This window comes from Nanorana parkeri, unplaced genomic scaffold (genome assembly GCF_000935625.1).
Source record: "Nanorana parkeri isolate BGI_ZX_2015 unplaced genomic scaffold, ASM93562v1 scaffold79, whole genome shotgun sequence".
Taxonomy (NCBI): Eukaryota; Metazoa; Chordata; class Amphibia; order Anura; family Dicroglossidae; genus Nanorana; species Nanorana parkeri.
In genome coordinates this window covers 159,473-181,173 of record NW_017306347.1, presented here as the reverse complement: position 1 = coordinate 181,173, position 21,701 = coordinate 159,473, and the positions used below count along the sequence as shown (strand labels likewise).

Here is a 21,701-nt window from a genome sequence, read left to right as displayed (position 1 = left end):
GACATTGGAGCTGGATCAGCACAGAGAGCCATTAGTCACTCTCAGAAGCGGAAGTGCTAGGACGTCCAAGAAGTGAGGGGATTGTGCTAGGGAATTGACTTCCTGAAGTAGTCAATTTTGCTAGCAAAGGGGCACACAATACAAAATAAGTTTAAAGGAAAATGTTGTAAATAAACATTTACTTGAATTTGTTTGTGCTTTTACCTGCATTTTTATGTTGGTGACAGAATCTATTTAAGGTGTCTCCAGTAAATGTACTGTTAATATTTCAGCTTACAAAGACATTTTAGACAATTGTCTTCTTCCAACCTTGTGGAGAAGAACCTTTCTCTTACAGCATGACTGCACAAAGTCAACTCCATAAAGACATGATTTGATGAGTTTGGTGTGGATGAACCTGATTGTCCTTTACAGAGCCCTGACCTTAACTCTACAGAATACCTTTGGGATGAAGTGGAATGGGTTTCCATAAAGACATGGTTTGATAAGTTTGGTGTGGAGGAAGTAGAGTGACCTTCACAGAGCCCTGACCTCAATCGTACAGAACAACTTTGGGATGAATTGGAATGGGTTCCCACATAGACATGTTTGATGAGTTTGGTGTGGAGGAAGTAGTGACCTTCACAGAGCCCTGACCTCAACCCTACTAAACACCTTTGTATTCAATACCTTCTCTGTCACTGGCCCAAGAACAAAGATGCATCAAATGAACTCTTCACACTTCTGTCTTATGGACTCAATAGGACTGATTTACGAAAGGCAAGTAGGCTGCTCATTTTGCAAGGGGATTTTCACTTAGCTTAGTGAATGAAGTGAAACCCTGCAGACTTTCATCATCCAATCATGTGGAAGCAAAAATAACTTTTTTTTTTTTACCTTGTAATGACTGGGTATTCTTTGCAAAGTGAATTTGCACCACATGTTAAAGGAGTTGTAAAGTCCCAACATAGACTCTCCTGTTATAACATCAGCATTGTAATAGGAATACATACGAGAGTTGTTTTTGATAATGCAATCAAAGCTTTCTTGAAAAAATCCCTTTTATGTAGTGAGTGCTGCCTTCCGTCTGCCCATCACATTCATCAACTTCCTGGATTCCCAGTGTGCTTTCCATCTCTTTCACTGCTGCTTGATGTGACTTTGATTTCCCAAGACTACATATCCCATAATGCATTGCTTCAAGCAAGCAATGATAATGTTACATTCAGTTGTTGAACTGTAGTTTGGATGGCAGGCTTACAGAGGTGACACCAGGAAGTGCATATTCACTGAGCTGAGTGAAATTGTGTCACTGCATTGTGCAGTCCATGTTATGGGCACCTTCACTAAGCAAGTTTACAAACTTCTAGATGTATATGGTTATTAGGAGTGTGATAGAACTTATGGAAATTCAATACAGAAATACAGATTTATTTTTAGTTTTGGACCACAGGTACCCTTTAAGGGAAAATTCCTTTGCAAAGTGAACAGCCTAATTGCCTTCAATAATCAGCCCCAAACTAATGACCCCAAGCAACGCGTGCTAAATCCAAGCAAGTGGCATTTTCTAAGGGTAACTGATATTAGGCAGAAATGGAGCGACTCACCTCTAACACAACTCCTCCCGCCCATGGAACCTCAGCGCCAGGTAAGGCCTTTTTCTAAGCCTTAAATCCCAAAGTCCATAGAAAAGGGTATCAGTCCAGTAATAATAATTTATTCCCAAAGGGGCATTAAAACAGTCATAGGCACGCAGCGACTAAAGCTTAATTGTTGGGCCGAAATGCGTCAGAAGTTTGTTATTGGCTGTTTTTATGCCTTTTTGGGAATAAATTGATATTATTATTATTGAAAACCGGCACTCGAAAAGGGTATCAGTCCAATAATATCAATTTATTCCCAAAAAGGCATAAAAACAGCCAATAACAAACTTCTGCCGCATTTCGGCCCAACAATTAAGCCTTAGTCGCTACCTGCCTATGACTGTTTTAATGCCCTTTTGGGAATAAATTATTATTACTGGACTGATACCCTTTTCGAGTGCTGGTTTTCAATGGACTTTAGCATTTTGCAAGGGCGGTCAGCGACGGCGGTCTAATATTACTCTCGGGGCAGGTTTGCTTTAACGCAGCCGCGATGTTCCCTGAATTCCATTAGCGGTTTACTGATCAATTTTATTTGCTATTAAAAATGGAAAGTCAGCGCCCAGGAATGACACAATCAGGGCGCTGCCATGGGATTTGTCTGGCGTTCCAGTAAGCTCACTGTCATTCTCCTTTTCTAAGGACACAAGAGTCACCAGCCCAGCAGATGATTGGTACGCAGCACGCTTGGCGTCCCAGCCGACTGTCGCCCTGGCCGGTCAGCGAACAGCCATTTGCAGACTCTGCGGGACCATAATAAATAAAGTTCTTTTCTGTTGTTTTTTTTTTCACCTGTGCCTTTGACTTCCAGCCAGTTGGAACACACACAAGGTCTGTGTTTGCCTAGAGATACGAAGCATCAATTATGTATTCTGGAATGGTACCAACTGGCTCACGGGGGCAGCGTGCAGCCAGATACTGCAGCATAATTGTGACCTGCTTTTTAAACCTCCACGCGGGGAGTAAATCCTCAGTAATGAACAATTTGGACTGTCCGGCAGAAACATCTCAGATTAGATTGCGAGAGATTTTAAGGTTATCCGCTTAATGAGAAGCAACAAAATTCTACCAGGAGGAAACATTACAGTAAAAAGGAAACGTGAGGCTGTCGGTCGGTGAGAAGTTTAAGGAAACCTCCACTTCGTTTACCTTGAAGAAGAACCCCGACTGAGCCTTGAGCCTGGCAGATCCAGTTTAGGTCGCTGGATATAAATTGTAGAACACATTTGTCTGAGTTTCTGAAGCTGGGAATGCTGATGATGTGCAAATGAACTGATATTATACCCAGAACAATTTGCTGCGGTATATTCATTTTCAGCGTCGTGAAACTGGCACTGGTAGTATTAGGAATAAAAAGTTTGGAACTAAAACAAAATTGTTTCCCACAAAACCGTGACCACAAACCTCAATCCAATCCATAGAGAAATCATAATACTCCATTCACACTTCCGAAGCGTGATACTGTGTTGTCACACATCGCACATAGGGCAGCCAATCCATTTCAACACCCTATGTGTGACAAGCAAGGCAAGGAAGCTCATGGACCACTCTTAGCTTCAAGCTTTCTGCATTTTTAGATACACATATTTGCATGCAAAAACTGTGCATCTGGTGTGCCATTAACAATGAATGGCACTCCATGCACAATGCGTTTGCATTTTTTTTATTGCATGCAAAATCGCAGCATTTCATATGCTACACTGATATAACACTTAGCCCCATCTGACCCCTAAAATATAGTATAACCCCTAAAATGAACCTTAACCCCTAACTTTCCCCAAACAGATAACAGCTACACTGGTATGAATGGGGCTAATGCTTAACCTACCCCTAAAATATAGCCTAACCCCTAAAATGAACCTTAACCCCAAACTTCCCCAACACATAACATCTACACTGATATGAATGAGGGTTAACACTTAACCTAACACATAACATCTGCACTGGTATGAATGGGGGCTAACACTTACATTGCCCCACCTGACCCTTAAAATATAGCCTAACCCCTAAAATGAACCTTAACTGCTAACTTCCCCAACACATAACATCTGCACTGGTATGAATGAGGGCTAACACTTAACCTACCCCATCTGATCACTAAAATACTGTATAGCCTAACCCCTAAAATTAACCGTAACCCCTAACCTCCCCTAACACAAAACATCTACACTGGTATAAATGGAGGCTAACACATACCCTACCCCCACCTGACCCCTAAAATATAGCCTAACCCCTAAAATGAACCTTAACCCCTAACTTCCTCCAACACATATCATCTACACTGGTATGAATGGGGGCTAACATTTACCTTACCCCATCTGACCAGTAAAATAGAGCCTGACCCCTAAAATGAACCTTAACAGCTAACTTCCCCCAACAGATAACATTTAATCATTAGCATAACCCTAAAATGTAACTGCTAATCTTAACCCTCAACTGCGCCCAATATGTAACCCCTAATCCAACCCTTATAATGAACACTTAACTAAAACCAAAAATGAACCTAATACGTAACCCCCAAAACCTGGACCCCGTCCTTAATCTTACTCCTAATCCCTAAAATGTTGTACTTAAAGGGCAACTGAAGCCAAGACTTTTTTTTTATTTTTGATCGAGTGGAAAGAGATTAGAACCCCTGTCAGGTATTTTATTTTTTGCTGTCTGGGTCCCTGTTAAAGGAGAACTATGAGATGAGTGGTTTTCACTCACCTCATAGTTCTAGCCGACCTGTGACAATGAGACTTTCACAGGTCGGCTTAGTAGATCGGGAGGTGAGCGAACACATACCAGCGTTCGCTCCCCTCTCGATCCTGTCACAGCTCTCTGTCGTGACAGGGGAGGGGCTGGATTCCCCCCTCCCCGCTCCAATCCACCAGCGCTGACTGGCGGAACGGACGGGGGAGGGGGCGGGTACAGCTGGCTCTGCCTCTAGATAGGCAGAGCCAGCTGTCAGTCACGCAGCTGGGCGGATCCAGACATAATTGTCGGAATCCGCTTCAGCTGCGGCATCTCAGTATACCGCGAGCTACAGCTCCCTATATACTGAGCCTAGGGTGACGGGAGGACGCTAGTTTGTGTCCTCCCGTTACCCTAAGGAGAACTATGGGGAAAAGACTTAACCCCATAGTTCTCCTTTAAGGAGATTCCCCCTCTCTTTTTGACTTGAAGAAAATGCCAAATTTTGGGTTGTCACCAGAACATAAATAGGTGGAAAATCTTGCATGCGTTCATATGCTACACTGGTATAAATGGGGGCTAACACTTATCCTACCCCCATCTGACCCTTAAAATACAGTCTAACCCCTAAAATGAACCTAGTTTTGCTGACCACCATGGTTTTCCCTTACTTTGGAGGGATTTCCTCTTACCTTCTGTTGTGGCTTTCGGACAGGGAGTGAAGGGAAATTTTAATTTAAGTCTGTCCTCCAGAGGTCTTGCTTGCTTGCAGATTACAGATGCGGAAGACTCCTGTTGACTATCTCTATCCAAAAAGCAATGGGTTTTGGCTGTTCACGTGGAATCCCCCCCAGAGTATGCATATTGAACATGCAGAGCAACTGCAGGGAAATGCAGAAACCGGCTCAAAATTCAAAACAGGCTAAAAATTCAAAATTCCCAAATACCGAATTTTACACAGGACACCAGCTCAGTGTGTTTGAATGGAATCCATAGTGCTTGTGTATCAGTTCTTTGCTTATCACACAAAAGATAAACTTGCATACAAATGTATTGTACTTTATAGTTAGGCGTAAATCATACACAACTTCCCGCCAAGAGCTAAGCACGTCCCTCCTTGTCTATTCTTCAAGGTCATTGTCATATAACAGTCCTTCTGATCTGTGTGCTACGGAGGAAATTGCTTAAAGTGCCTTTAAGACATAAAGAACGTGCAAACAGTGGGAAAGGACATGCGGTGCAGACAATGGAGTTCTAGAAGAGATTTGCAAGTTTGCAGCAAAATCCATGACTGCCTCCAAAATACCAATACATAAACAGAGATAGATTACGTAGCCAGAATCATTCGAGGCAGACCTGCTTTTGTAGTTCGGAAACACCATCACTTATGTGAAATACAAGACTACATCTCTTTTAAAGGGCAAAGCTATTAGCATTGGAATCTCTCAGGCTATTCGCTTGGCTGTAATCACAGTAAACCATCAGAAAGAACCAACAAATTGCATGTGAATCACAATATCCATCAATGCAAACAATATACTCAAACTTGTAGTTCTAGTGCAGTAAAATAGAGTTGCACAATATTGTTACTAGAAAGACATGCTGGGACCTATAGTACCTTAAAGTAGATGTATGACATTTAGTTTGCTCAAGCCTCATGTATCAAAAATAACGTTTACAACCTAACTGCAGCCACTTCCTGTCTATATGCAAACCAGCGATGGCTGCATGGCACCAGCGGTGGCTGCATGGCACCAGCGAAAGCTGCATGATACCAGCGTTGGCTGCATGGCACCAGCGATGGCTGCATGATACCTGCCATGGCACCAGCGGTGGCTGCATGGTACCAGCGATGGCTGCATGGTACCAGCGAACGCTGCATGATACCAGCGGTGGCTGCATGGTACCAGCGATGGCTGCATGATACCAGCGGTGGCTGCATGGTACCAGTGATGGCTGCATGGTACCAGCGAAAGCTGCATGGTACCAGCGAACGCTGCATGATACCAGCGGTGGCTGCATGGTACCAGCGATGGCTGCATGGTACCAGCGAAAGCTGCATATGGCACCAGCGGTGGCTGCATGATACCTGTTATGGCTGCATGGCACCAGCGATGGCTGCATGGTACAATTGATGGCTGCATGGCACCAGGGATGGCTGCATGGTGCCAGCGATAGCTGCATGGTTCCAATGATGGCTGCCTGGCATTTCTCAGGATGGGTTTCCTAATGGTGAGAACACTGGGCCATGCCTACATAACATGTGCCAAACAGCCAGTTGTGTCCCTATCAGAAGCCCACGTGACAGGGTGACAACGCAGGAGCACGACTGAGTGATAGGGACGGATTGTTGTCACCCTATAACAGGAACAAGGACCTTCATGGCAGGATCACTAGGTATTATTTTAATGAACGCTGTAGATGTACAAATATTGTAAAATACAGTAAGCTTTAATGAGATTTTAGTGATTTGGTTTATAAATACTTCAACGGCTAGAGAGTTGCAGGCCATCTAAGGCTTCATGCACATAGATGGCTAAGCTAGGGTTGCCACCTGTCCGGGATTCACCCTGAGAGTCTGAGTTTTGAATGCTGTGTCCTGGTTTCATGGCAGCTGAAACCCAGACACAAAATGTCAGGCAAACAGGGGCAACCAAAATTAAGATAGGGGCTACTGGCCCCCCACTGAAAATAGTCTTGACCGTGATATTTACTTATGAATGAGCGACGCTATTTACATATAAATAAGCCGCGATTCATTCTCCCAAAAATGTTTCCATACGTCGCTAGAGTGTTTGGGTTTTGCTGAATGTAAAGGTGGCAACTCTAGGCTAAACCCATGCAATGTAAACATATACAGGTGAAACTCGAATAATTAGAATATCGTGCAAAAGTAATTGCAGTAAGTGCTGCAAAAGGGGCCCAAACCAAGTACTGAGTACATATGCATGCTTGTACTTTTCAGAGGTCCGATATTGTTCTATGTACAATCCTTGTTTTATTGATTGCATGTAATAATCTACTTTTTTGAGGTTGTGGATTTGGGGTTCTTGGGGTTTTCATGAGCTGTAAGCCATAATCATCACAATTATGACAAATCACGGCTTGAATTATCTTGCTTTGCATGTAATGAGTCTCTCTCATATATTAGTTTCACCTTTTAAGTTGCATTAGTGAAAAAAAATGAACTTTGCACAATATTCTAATCATTCGAGTTTCACCTGTATATCCCGTCCAGGGAGCCGCAGGTGCTGGGTACAGCCTGCCATAGAAGTCAATGGCTGTAGGCAGCTGTATGCGGGTACACACTGGGTCTCCTGTGCAGGTGCATATGTGTGCTGACATAAATCCCTGGATGCAGGTTTTCTGTACACATACGAGGCTGTACACAAGTACCAGCAAATACCCGGGTACAGTTGCCTACAGTCATTGGCTTCTATGGAAGGCTGTGCACAGCACCTGTGGCTCCCTGGCTGGGAGAAATAGCCGGTGTTTAGGTTAAACGGGCTTGGCCAGCCATATGCATGTAGCTTAAAGCATTCGAATAGGACATACGCTGATCCTGCCCTAAAGCAGTCAACAAATAACATACTCCAGGAGTTAGATTTTAGAACTTTTAACTTTCTTTAACTGGCATCAGTACCCCTATCCACATACAGAAACATCCACTTAAAACAGTAGTTGCAGCTGAAAATTGAGTTTCTTGGTACAAGGTCATCTATATAACCCCAAAACAAATACAGTGGTAACTCGGTTCACGAATGCTTCTGTTATACTGAATGTTACTGAATAGTTCGCGAACAGGAAGTTCGGCAAAATGTTGCTTCCGGTCGCGAACTCCGCATCGAGTGACGAACACAACCGCAGCCATCTTTCGTGCTCTGACACATGGTTGTGGCTTCCTCTAGTCGAGATTGCAGTCTGATCACAGTTTGATTCGATTTGCAACCAGAATCATTGAACTAATTAAGTTTGTGTACCTCTGGTCACTGTATGTTATGTCTTGAAGATTACAAGTCCTTAGAGGTGGTGGCTGCATTAGTTTTCTTTTGTGTTAAAAGTGCTTCAAAGATATAAGGATTTAATGAGCTGAGCTCAATGACGTCTGCCCATATGTAAAGTATTACTTCTAAATGGAGTGTCCCTTTAAGGCGTTCCTCCTCATCCTAGCATGCCGAAAATGTTTTCTGGTCCCTCAATACGACGCTTCAGCGGAATGTTGACTTCAAGAGTGTCATGTTAATCGTGTTCACAGTCTGGTCTATTATTTTGCTGTACGCTATAAAGCGGCAACTAGAAAACAGGAATATGTGAGCACAGTTTGCACACTTCCAGCAAGCCTTCTGAATGACTATCAAGCTTTAATGAGATTCCAAATTTAGACTGAGTCTCCTGAGCAATTATAACCGGCATCACTAAAGCTTTTACTGTTTATAATTCTAAATAAGGTTAGAATAATCAGGTTCCTCTTGACTTAGCTTTTTAGCCTTCAATTGAGGTTTAGTGGTTGATAAAAAGCAGTGTGTAGTCACTTATCAACCAATTCTATTAATACCATTGTTTTTAGGTTTGAGCTGAGAAACAACCTATCAAGCTTGGAATGCCTGTCGGTGATCTATAGTAATATTTTTAGGGTTATAACCCCTATCAACTTTTTTGCCATTGGGGCGATTTCACTTCCTGTCCGATAGCCACAGCAGGAAGTGAGAGGAGATCCCACCAAAGTGAGGACGATCCCTGGTGGTCAGCAGGGATGTGAAGATAGGTTACCAACACACTCAAATATTGTTTACTGCAAATAACGTTACATAGGTCCAAAGTGCCAACATTTTGGGGCTACACAGGGTACCTTCCTCAAGGCGATGCGCTGACCTTCACATCTCTGAGGTTCTGTACAGCCCCACCCATGGTGGTCACTTTGAGCACCTATCTTATCTACATTGGTCACAACGCTGTATAGTGTGCAGGAGGCACTCATCTCTATTTAAGGTTGTTGAAGCTGACAATATCGGATCAAAGGGCAACTCTTTGATCTTCAGATAATCCCACAACACAATAGAATGTGACAATATTGTTACAATGTATACTATATTTTTAAACGTTTGTGGATACTTGACCATCACACCTATATGAGCTTGTTTAATATTGTAGTCTAAAACTGTGGATGATAATAGAGGAGTTGGGTCCAGCATGTTGCTATAACAGCTTCCACTCTTTTGGGATGGCTTTTCAAGATTTTAGAGTGTGTCTGGAGGAATTTGTGCCTATTCACCCAAAAGAACATTTGTGAGGTAAGGTACTGATGTTGGAGGAGAAGACTTGATTCACAATCCGCATTCCAATTCATCCCAAAGGTGTTCAGTAGGCTCTGCGCACTGACCATCACACCTCTATGAGATTGTTGGACATTCAATTCCAAACTATGTCCATCTTTATGAAGTTGCCCCCTTCCCTTTGTGCCTATATCAGCCTCCACTCTTCTGGGAAAGCTTTTCCATAAGATTTTGGAGTGTGTCTGTGGGAATTTGTGACTATTTAGCCAAAAAAGAACATTTGTGAGGTCAGGTACTGATGTTGGATAAAAATATCTGGCTCACAATCAGTGTTCCAAGTCATCCCAAATTAATTCAGTAGGGTTCAGATCAAGGCTATGTGCAGTGACCATCACACCTCTATGAGCTTGTTGGACATCCCATTCCAAAACCATGGCCGTTCATATGGATTTGCCCCTTCTCTTTGCAGCTAGAACAGCCTCCACTCTTCTAGGAAGGCTTTCCACAAGATATTGGAGTGTGCCTGTAGGAATGCTGGAACAGAAAAGGGCCCTCACCAGACTGTTACCATAAGGTTGGAAGCATGCATTTGTCTAAAGCAGGGGTGGGCAACTGTGGTCCTCCAGCTGTATTGTAACTACAAGTCCCATAAGACTAACAGTTACACGTCCATGACCGAGTGCCCGACTTTTTAGAGGGGGTGACACCAAACTGACTGTCAGTCATTTTGGTGTCACCCCTCCAATAGTGTCACCCGGGTGCGGACCACACCCCCTGCACCCCCCTTGTGACGCCACTGATGTTGGTATTTGTAGTTAAGCACAACTGGAGGACCGGCGTTACCCACCCCTGGTCTAAAGTGTCTTCGTATCCTGTAGCATTAACAGGTCCATTCACTGGACACATCTGCACTCTATCAGTGTCAATGTCCACATACTTCTGGTCATATTGTAGACATGATGGTCAGGTGTCCACAAACGTGTATTTATGGATAAAGTCTGCAGCCACTGTTTGCACACATCATTCACACAGGAGCCAATGTCAGTGCTCCCAAACACACACGAAGCGGGGTTGGCCAAGGTCATTGGATGAAGCTGCTTTAGATCTTAAAATGGTAAAACACCATAACCTATCACAATTCAGCACAATTACTTTATTATATAAATACAGTGGAGATTAAGACACAATGACCTTCAATGTATTCAAACTACAGCAGACTGAGAAGAGGTACATTTTTATAAATAGGCCCTAGAGTGTCATTTGACTATTAAATTGAGAATCATTAAAGTGTGACACACCAGAGATCACAGGGCCCCCGACTGGAAGGGATTGATGCTTAAGGTGGCCATACACTCTACAACCATCGCAAGACTTTAGTCTTGCGATGGTTGTAAAGGGATTAAAAAAACTTACGATCTGCCTATCTTGGACAGGCAGATCGCACTCTCGATCATCGCAAGCCCGCCCCCCTGAGGGGCGGGCTTCCGATGACCGCAATGCTGAACGGGCAGTGTGCGCGTGCGCACACCGGCCCGTTCAGCATTTGTCTTCCGAGCACCGTTCTAACCAGCCGAGAATCGTACGATTCCCTGCTGGTTTTCGAACATGCTGGTTCGACAGAAGACGTGCGACCGTACAGTAGAAACGGTCGCACGTCTCTGTTCACACTGCTCGATTATCGTACGAAAACCCGATCGCATACGATTATCGTACGATAATCGTGCAGTGTATGGGCACCTTAATACTGCTACTTCTGCTGTCACCATCTGTAACCAGTTACCTTCATCATCAGCTGTAATTACCATCACACACCCTAAGCTAAGTAACGTCATTTATGCATATTTATGTATGGCGGTATGTGTATTGCTAACAGCATGTCAGAAGGTGTAAATGGCAATTCTGCAAGGATTACATAACAGTGCTTGGTAAAGCCTGATTTAACCCTTTTGTTACAGAGTCAAACCGACGTGCAAGTAGGATAGAGCAGGGGTAGGCAAACTCCGGCCCTCCAGCTGTGCTGAAACTGCAAATCCCATCATGTCTTTGACTCTAGGAGTCATGCCCGTGGCTGTCAGAGTCTTGCAATGCCTATTGGGGCGTGTATTTGCACCACGGCTGGAGCTCCGAAGTTTGCCTACCCCTGGGATAGAGCAAGGAGCCATGAGAGGGCAATGCTGAACTCAAAGCAACCAATCACGTTTCAACCTGAACACCAAACAAAGAATAATTCCACTTTTTAGGATCGTGTTTCAAGTTATACCTATACTGAGGGTGTAACATAAAACATGCACACCTAGTTATGGCCTTGTGACATCCTCTCTGTGCTGTGCATAACCTGTGCAGAGAGCAGAGCGGTAGGAGGGACGAAGCAGGTCCCACTCACTACTGGCTGAAAACTACAGGAGGGAGCAGAGACAAGACCAGTCACCCTGCACGAGGCGAGAGAGCAGCAGTGAGCAGTCTTTATTACAGGAGGGGGGGGAGACAAGACCAGTCACCCTGCACAAGGAGACAGAGCAGCAGTGACCGGTCTTTATTACAGGAAGCCCCGAGTCTCACACTGGACTACTGCACAGATCTGGAAGAAATACACAAAGCTCACTGAGATTCAAGGTAGGATACACATGACTCTTGTATTCAGACAATATTTGCTTATCCCAGAGTTCAGCTTTTGCTAGTCCAGGGTATTCACAACAATGAAAGACGATTACTGATTAGTTGCTATAGAATACTTTGTTTTGTAGAATGCTGTCTAATAAAATAGACTTATCAATGGATGAACCTAATATACCCTGAAGAAAAAGCTCTGACAATTAGGTAAATGGATAAACCGGCCATCTGCAAACGCAGCTGAACTATTCTACATATGGGAGTTCCCAAAAAGTTTTGATGTACCTTTAACATGAGTAGGGCTGCAGCTAACGATTATTTTCATAATCGATTAGTTGGCCGATTATTAAGTTCGATTAATCGGTTAATCGGATAAAAAAAAAAAGGCTCCAGTGATTGACGACTAGCAAACTCTTGGCATGCTCCATCCTTCAGTGAAATCGCCCCTTTGACAAAGGAGTGCTGCAAACAGGACCATCTGGTCACATCGCATTGGATGTAGGTAATTAATCCAAGAAATTTAATTTGAACGCGGCTTGAAATAAAGAGAAATATATAGTGCCAATTACGGGTGCGGATAAACGGTTCTCGCAAATATCCAGTGGAATCCATATTAATTTACTCTAATTAGTAATCTAACCTTGGTGACTGATGGAAAAATAGAATCAGCCAGCTACAATTCAGATTTTATAACTGACCTGTTTTAAAGAGACTATAATAAATATGTGAAATAAAGTTCACACTGCAATGAAAACTGAATATTCAACTGCCAGAGCCGCCAATCTTTGCTGCTATAAGGAGAGCCTTGTGCATCCCAATGTGCATTGCTTGTACAGCTCCCTTGCGTGCCCTGTAGAGGTGCTGGGAGCCAGAATGTGACATCACTCTGGTCCAGGAACCTCTACAGGGCACGTGAGGAAGCTGCAGCGATGCATGTATGGATGGAGCTCCCACGCGGCCATAGCCTCATCCCACCTCAAGCTGACACTCGGCACCGGGCAACATATTTTGAATGGCTGCTTGACGTGAGAACTGACAGTGCTGCGCTATGGGGAGGCTGAGGAGCCCCTCACCTAAAAAAGTGAAAGGCACGAGGCAACCCACTGAAACCGGGGTCGTGACTCACTTTTGGGTCAAGACCCACCAGTTAACCCACCCAGTTGACCCACCCAACTGGTGGGTCTTAAACCAAAAGTGGGTCGCGACCCAGGGTTCAGTGGGTTCAGTCCTCTGGCACCTGTGATGAGGATGCCAATGTCTAACCCATCCCCATCCCAACCTGAGCGCTTTCATTCAGCACTACCAAAACTAACATGAATTACAAAAACAGCGAAAGGGAATGAATGAGAGCCGTACTGCAGCATGGAAGGATCCCGACAATATTGTCAGAATTCATCACTCTGCCTGATTGACAGCTGGCTCTGCCTCTCTAGAGCCAGAGCCAGCTGTGCCTGCCCCTTCCCCTGTCTTTCCCTCCAATGAGCACAGGAGGAACAGAGAGGGGAGGGTGGAAAATCCTGCGGGGAGCGGTGACTGTCTGCATATAGAAGACTGTGAGCTGAATGATCAGTGGTATGTGATCGTTCAGCTCTCGATCTATAGAGCCTATAGATCTATATGTGACAGCTGCAGTGTCACACACCGGCTCTAAGAGTGTGTTGTACTCCCCCAATACGTCTCCTTTAAGGGCTAACCACAAGTTTGCTTTTAGGGTAAAAAAGAATAATTAGAGTCAACTACAAATTTTATTCAGCGACTTGTCCCTTTTATAAAAGAGCTAAAATAATGTTTGTTTTTTTCATTTGGCATTACAAACACGAACAAACGTAAACTTAAAAAGTTTACACAGTAAAAAAATTAAGAAATAGTAAAAAAAGGAATGACGAATTTAATGAAGAAAAATAGGGTTCACTAAGAGTTGATAAGGGGCTTTTTTACGCATAACATAATGTAATAAATTACATTACACATAGAAATATAACTGGTGCATAAAGTCAAGCACATAGCCATGCAATGTCCATTGACAGACATTAGTTTATGAAGATATTTTAGACAATTGTAAGCTTCCAACTTTATGGTGACAGTCTGGTGAAGGCCCTTTTCTGTTCCAACATGACGGTACCCCTGTACACAAAACCAGCTCCATAAAGACAAGGCTTGATGAGTTTGGTGTGGAGGAACTGTGGTGGCCTTCACAGAACCCTGACCTCAAACCCTAGCCAGGTCTTCTTATCCAACATCAATACCTGTCCTGAACACCTTTGGGATTAATTGGAACACTAATGGCAAGCCAGGTCTTCTCATCCAACATCAGTACCTGAACCGAACCCTACTGAGCACCTTTGGAATGAATTGGAACACCAATGGTGAGCCAGGTCTTCTGGTTTAACATCAGTACCTGACCTCACATATGTTCTTTTGGCCGAATGGGACAAATTTCCCACAGACACACTCTAAAATCTTGTGGAAAGCCTTCCCAGAAGAGTGCAGTCCGGTCTATTCACAAAGGGTGGCCTGCTCCAGATCAATGCCCATGGTTTTGGGACAAGATCTCCAACAAGCTCATATACCGTAGACATGACGGTCACAAACTTTTGGTTATATAGTGCATTTGCACATCTTTAGTTTGTACTAAATCTATTCGTCATGGAAGGGCAGGTACTGAATGTCAAAGCAAAGTCTTCTTTAGATGCCTGGAGTTCAGCTTTAAGAAGTCATGAACCTTAAAAATGACTGAAGATTTTTTTTATAAAGCCACAACCTTTATAATTGCTCTTCCAAACCTCCTTTTAAAGATGGTGAATCTGCTCGGTCAGCAAAAGTAAGGAATAGGAAGCAAAACAGCATTAAAGGGGAAAAAGTTGTTAGCGTTGAGGCCAACTTACTCTCTTCTTCCGGCCTCTTCTTCATTGGGGCGAGCATCCCTTGCACGGCCGGGTTTCCCTGGTATGGTGCAGGATCTTTACACATCCTGAGGTTCTCCATTCTGCAAGAGATGCAGACCACCTCACATCAGTCAGTGTCCAGCAAAACTGAGCGCTCTGCAGACAAAACTATGCACCCCACTCCTCCAAACCTTATAGCTGAACTCCACACAAAACTCTATTTTTGGTTAGAATGGGGAAGAGCTAAACCACTTTTTAATGCAACTACTGGGGAGATTTCTCCTTATTCCCTACCTTGGATAAAAATCAGGACATTGCCACTAAGGACTGGTGACAGCATCATTGCCCCCACTTTAGATTCTCAAGATGTAAAGTGCACTCCATCGAGAGAAAACAGCTCACAGCAGTTCCTTGGGTACCACCTAGGCAGGAAGTGAGGAGAATCTACCCACTGGGGACACAGACAACAAGAATAACTCAACAGAGCATCTAACACGTCCCCACTCTATCCACACAACAGGTTGTGGATGGAGTTCCACTTTAAAATAAACCCCTTCTACACGCAGGTACATACTGTATAGCCTCGCAGTTTGGTCATTCGTGACTTAAGGGAGAACTCCAGGCAACACAAATGAAAATAAAAAATCTGAACTTCTATTTACCCCTGTCTGGTTTTTTTTTGTTTTTATTTTTGGATGTACCTCCTGAGGAAACAAAAGGCAATATTGCATAAGGTGTTTGGCCTGTAGCAGGAAACAAAGCCAACATTCTGATTCTGTGAATTCTGGAAAATGTACTTACCAATACACACAATTCAGTCTGATCCAGCATTGCCTCCTCCTCTATACTCTTACCTTGATTGCAGGAGGCCGCTCTCAGCTGCTGTGAAGGGAGTTTGCTGCATTCATTGTAGGTACTGCTGCCACTCACAAGCAGAAACAGAAGAAAAGTGTGACAAATCTGATATTATGTATATTGACCGGCCATAATGATCATGAATGGAGTCCTCCTTTATTGATCATTTGTGCTCAAACCCAAAGATGATGTCATAAAAAAATGATATGGTGATCCATAAAAATAGATGATCCTATTATGCCCCCCAAAAAACAGGTTTATGTTATAAAATATACTGTATATAAGCTGTATATATATATATTTTATGTATATATATATATATATATATATATATATATATATATATATACTGTATACATACATATACACTATATACAGTATAGCTCTTCCTTCGTTTCGTCCGAACGTGCTGAGGCTGTTCGGCTGAGCCAAAGAGAGAGGAAGTGAGCCGAATGCTGCCGTTGTACGGCTAAAAATAGCCATACACGGCTGCAGTGAATAGCTGAAGAGGCTTCGGCTCAGTTAAGCTGGCCATACACCTTACAACCATCGCATGACTTTCAACGTGCGATGGTTGTAAGGTAATTAAAAGCTTGTATGATCTGCCCATTTTGGACAGGCAGATCGTACTTGCGATTATCGCAAGCACGCCCCGCTGGGGGGAGGGCTTCCGATGACTGCAATGCTGAGCGGGGAGTGTGCGCTTGCGCACACCGACCCGTTTGGCATTTGTCTTCTGAGCACGCCACCAACCCGCCGAAAATCGTACGAATTTCGGCAGGTTTTCCAGCGTACTCGGAAGACAAAAGACGTGCGACCCCACAGTAGAAACGGTCGCACACCTTCCATACACCTGCCGATTATCGTACGATAATCGGCAGGTGTATGGGCACCTTTATTCATTCAGTTGCCTTCGGCAGCATTGGGAATAACCCCTTATGTTTCTCTGGATTAAATGGAGGGATTTTGGTAATAACAACATGTATACCTTGGTAATACTCAAACACTACGTCTTATCTGTTTTTAGAGACTTGTGGTGCCTTTGTGTGTGACTTAATATTTTCCTTTTCACTTTTTATTAATTAAAATAGAAATATATTTCAAATAATGTGATGGATCTGGATTATTGACATAGCACCTGAAAAGTCACAGTTACTGATAGGTATATACAAAACGAATTATGAATTGGTTTGGACAAGATTCTATTATGGAAATGAACATTTACTGTAACTGAACTGAGAACATAAGGGACAGGAGTAAGTGAGGTTAACACTGTTCTTGGTCCTTACAAAGCGCTACAGTATGTTTGAAGGCCGCACCTTGACCTGAGTGACTCCATATTGTTTGCCTAATGTCATGACAGGACAAGCAGACTTGGCTGAGGAAGAGCTTGCTTCGGCACTTGAAAACATCACTGTAAGCAGCATCAAACTCCATTACAACCTGAAATTAATTATAACTGCAATACATAAATGAGTGAGGATCTAAGAAGAACTCAAGCTCATGTTGTAACACATAACTGTGAAGCGTATTGACTGCCAAGAAATTGTAAATCTCTTCAGCCATTCTTGAGATTCCGACAACTGTCCCCCCTCCCTTCCCATCACAAGCAGACAGGTGACTTATTACACTTATTTCCTGGTTCAGTTTTGCCACTTCCTGTGTCACCTTTCCACCTCCAGCTAGCTCATGCAATGCATGATTATTTAGATTGTAAGCTCTCACGGGCAGGGCCCTCGTCTTGAATTGTATTGTAACTGTAATGTCTTCCTTATATTATAGAGTGCTGCACAAACTGTTGGAGCTATATAAATCCTAAATAATATTAATAATAATAATAATCTCTGTCCAATGGGCAGGACGGTGTCACAGAAAGCAGAAAAGCTGAACAGGAAGCAACCTGTAGAGCTAAGGGGGGCATTGAGAAGATCCGTCACCCTGAGAGCAGCCGAACAGCCTTATGAATCGCTAAGAATGTTCCAATTCAACCAGTAAAGAAAAATCTGAATTTTCCAGTGACCTTATTAATTTCTGCCACTGGCTCTGGGCAAAGAATAGGCCAACATACAGTATATAGTTACTCAGTCTAAATCCCGCACACTCACATCTCAAACAAATACCATGCTTAGAATCAAATCATTGCATCATCAAATCAAATGTATACAGTATGTCCAATCCTTGAGCCAGCAGGACATTTTTAGAAGCCACCTCCATTGACAACTAGAAAAAGCTAAAGGCAAGGTGTGACCCGGAATGGGTACCGGGTGGCCATCTTGGTGATGGACTCTGGTGTTCCATGGCAGAGAGAGTGGGATAATGTCCCCCCGTCGGGTCCCCTCCTTTCTCTAGCAACTTTACAGAGGGGGTGACACCAAATTGTTAGTCATTTTGGTCTCACCCCTCCAATGGTGTCACCAGGGTGTGGGCCGCAATGTTCAAAAACGAAAAATAAATCTGTATTTCTATATTCAATTTCAGTTCTATCTCACTCCTAATAACGATATCTATCTAGAAGTTTGTAAACTAAAGATGTCCATAAAATGTACTTCCTCAATGCACTGACACCATTTCACTCAGCCCTGCGAATATGCACTTCCTTGATGTCACCATTCTCACAGAGCCTGCCATTTGAATTCCAACTCAACATCTTAACAATGTAACATTTTCATTGATTGCTGGAAGCAAGGCATGTTGGGATATGTAGTGTTGAGAAATGGAGAATGCATCACATCGAATAGGCCCGAGCGAATAGGCCCGAGCCCATCCTTATATGCTGGCACTTTGCAACTTTTTGAAGCACCAGCTGTAATTTTGTAAGGAGCATTGGCTACTTAGCTCCTGGGATTTGTCCAGTCTTGATGTTACTATATGTCAAATGAAGAGCAGCTCCTAAAAAGTGTTAGCTTTTACAGTAAAAACTGTCTGTTCTCCGTAGACATCTGCTCTACCGACATGTAATGCTAGACACTCCATGTGCTCAATACACTGTACAGATGAATGAAGACTAAAAAATGAGCACCAGCTAATCATCTCCAGAGTCCAAAAAAACCTTTACTGGGTTCACAAATGGTGACAAAATGATGTGCACAGCCAACATATTTCGGGGGTCGGGAATCCTCCTTCACTTGAGCTTAAAAGAGAACTATGGGGTAAGTGTTTTTCCCCATAGTTCTCTTAAGGGTCACAGGAGGACATAAACTAGCGCCCTCCCGTGACCCCAAGCTCAGAATATCGTGAGCTACAGCTCGTATTTCTGTCCATCCAGTTCTAAGATTTACTCAGCTGTGACCGTCAGACAGCCCTGTCTGGCAGGGCGGGAGACCTATTTTTTTTAATTCGCACTCACAGGTCATGTCCCTCCACCAGCCTGTGATTGGACTGTAAATGGACGGGCAGCAGATTGATAAACTCATCTCTCTGCTTTCTCCTCCTAACAGCATGCTCTTTGTTAGCACATAACCAGCGCAACACAACTGTCTGGCTCCCTGTGCTGCTTCTACCTCCCCTGGTCTGAGCTCTGCTTTACAAGAGGCTGATGACGAGTCAGATTCAGGTACTTGCATGATTATATGCGCTTTTAATGCAAGCAGCGTATGCGCGCATGAACACCGAGCTGCATTAATCCCAAGATGGACTTTCGTTTCATCCTCCAAGTTTTACAATTTCACTTAAAGCTATTTCGGGGAAAAGGGAACGACGGCGTCCTTCGAAATTAATAATATTTCCGAGACGCGCGTCTTGCAATTGTTGATATTTTTTTTTTATTAAGACGCGGAGAGGGTAGCGGAGTGTCCCGCAGGAGGGAGATGAATGAGCATTTGGAGAGTGCCAGGAAAATCATTTACATACCTCTTTGAGCTCGGAGACTTGGGGCTGGCAAAGCTGCTTTGAAAACGCTTGCCAACATCAGAGGGCCAGCTGCACTACAGATCACGGAACGGCAAACATGCTTACAGCGGGGAGAGGCGTGCGAGGCGGCCAAACGTGTGATGCTGGGCTTGTTTGCTGAGGATATTACGTCTGCTTTATCCTCATACAAAGCAGGGGGAACAAAGTCGCTTCAAAACGCTTAAAGTAAATCCCCCTCTCCCAAAAAAAAAGGAAGAGCTAGGACATGCATCGGCTGAGTACTCAGATAAAAGAAACTTGTTTGCAGTCTGTCAGTCAAAGTTTGGAGTAATTAAAGTGGAAATCCGGGCGAAATAAAAACATTTCAGATATACAATAAAGTGTATCAGCAGCATTAACACGGCAGGTTTTGTCTTCCTGATTCCTCCATAACAAACTGTAGTTTCGTCACCTGTTGATCCTGTAGGTATATCTGTTATTTTTACATTTCCTGTAACAGGGTGACAACGCCGTTTGTTCTGCAGGCAAAAACGCACAGCAGCGTTGTCACCCTGTGAACAGACTAATCCCAGATGGACATTTAATTCTGAAGGATTTTTAAAAAAGAACTCTGGGCACAACTTTTTTTTTTTAACCCTTGCAGAAGGGCTACCACTGTAAGCACTTGTCTCGGTCTAGATGCAAAAATAACAAAGGTATACCTTACTCACCTTTTTAGCAAGAGAAAACATTGAAAGCCAACTTCTGCTAACATACAGTGAGTTTTGTTTTAGAATAAAGATTTAAAGTACAACTGTAATATTGATGGGTTGTCATTTAGGAATGCACTTCAGGTTGGGGGTCCACCATGACTTCCAACTATACCCAAGAGCGGGCGATGTAGCTAAATCATTTACCCACCTGGCAAACTGAGGACATCTTGGGTTTGGTTCGAACTCAAGGTCGCTAAGCGAGCGAACCGGCCAAATCGTCCGCCTGCTCAGCAACCATGATTCCAAACTGAACCCAAGATGTTTCCAGTTCGACAAACCTCTGTTTCCTAGGATTCAATGACACTGTGTGGCCCGCACAGTATCATTGGTTGGCAGACGGCTGGGGCGGACAGCATCATTGTTTGCTGGGATACAGATGGGCACACCATAACAACCTATGATGCTATGGGGCCATCAGTAGCGCCACCAATAATGCTGGATGGGTGGCAAACCGTCAATGGTGGCTAAGAACAGTGGCATTGGTTCTTATGGCACACCCGCCTGTGTTATAACAACCAATGACACTGTGCAGCCTAGCCACTGGCATCTTAGTAGCCAATGCCACTGTGTAGGTGACACAGCATCACTGGTTGTTAGAAAACAGGCAGTCCTGGGTTCGGTTGGCTTGTAAGTTTGGGTCACCCTGGTTTTCTCATCAATCTAGCGGTCTCTGATATACGGTCATTGTCCACCAGAAAACTACCTCTGCGCACGCGACAGTCCAATTCATTCCTATTGGTATGCTGTACTATGCTGGACCACAAAAGGCTGACAAGACTTGTGGAAGGCAAGAGTAGAGTCATGTATTTCCCCGTATCCAGAATTATGGGGTTGTCAAACTTGTATGGGTTTCTGAATGCATACATGCTACTGTCACCCATTAGGGTTGCATGTAGACATCAGGCTGTCTTAGGTGAATGATGATGTCCTTTTAGGTGAGATGTCCTCAGTATTCCAATTGTATGACAACCAACATCATTCAACCCCGTGGACTGAGGAAATTCTGTGAGTGCAGGGTGTCATGGATCTGCCCTATTAAGGGCCTTCATCACGGGGGGCCTGTATTCACATATTTTGATGCAGAGAGCAGCACTGTCAGCACTGCTCTCTGCATTATTTAAGACCAACCATTGCCAGGGAAGGTTAGAAGAGGACTCTCGTGTCACAAGGCCAACCTAG

The 21,701-nt window shown here is 43.7% G+C and overlaps 1 protein-coding gene across 1 annotated transcript in view; it reads right to left on the bottom strand.

Moving 5' to 3' along the window:
- Nucleotides 1–21,701, bottom strand: part of LRRC7 (leucine rich repeat containing 7) — a 231,621-nt gene that overhangs the window by 168,808 nt on the left and 41,112 nt on the right. Inside the window, exon 2 of the mRNA XM_018576885.1 lies at nt 15,067–15,167. Coding sequence (XP_018432387.1) covers nt 15,067–15,166 — 100 coding nt within the window. The 5' untranslated portion in view covers nt 15,167. The remainder of the gene's footprint in view (nt 1–15,066; nt 15,168–21,701) is intronic.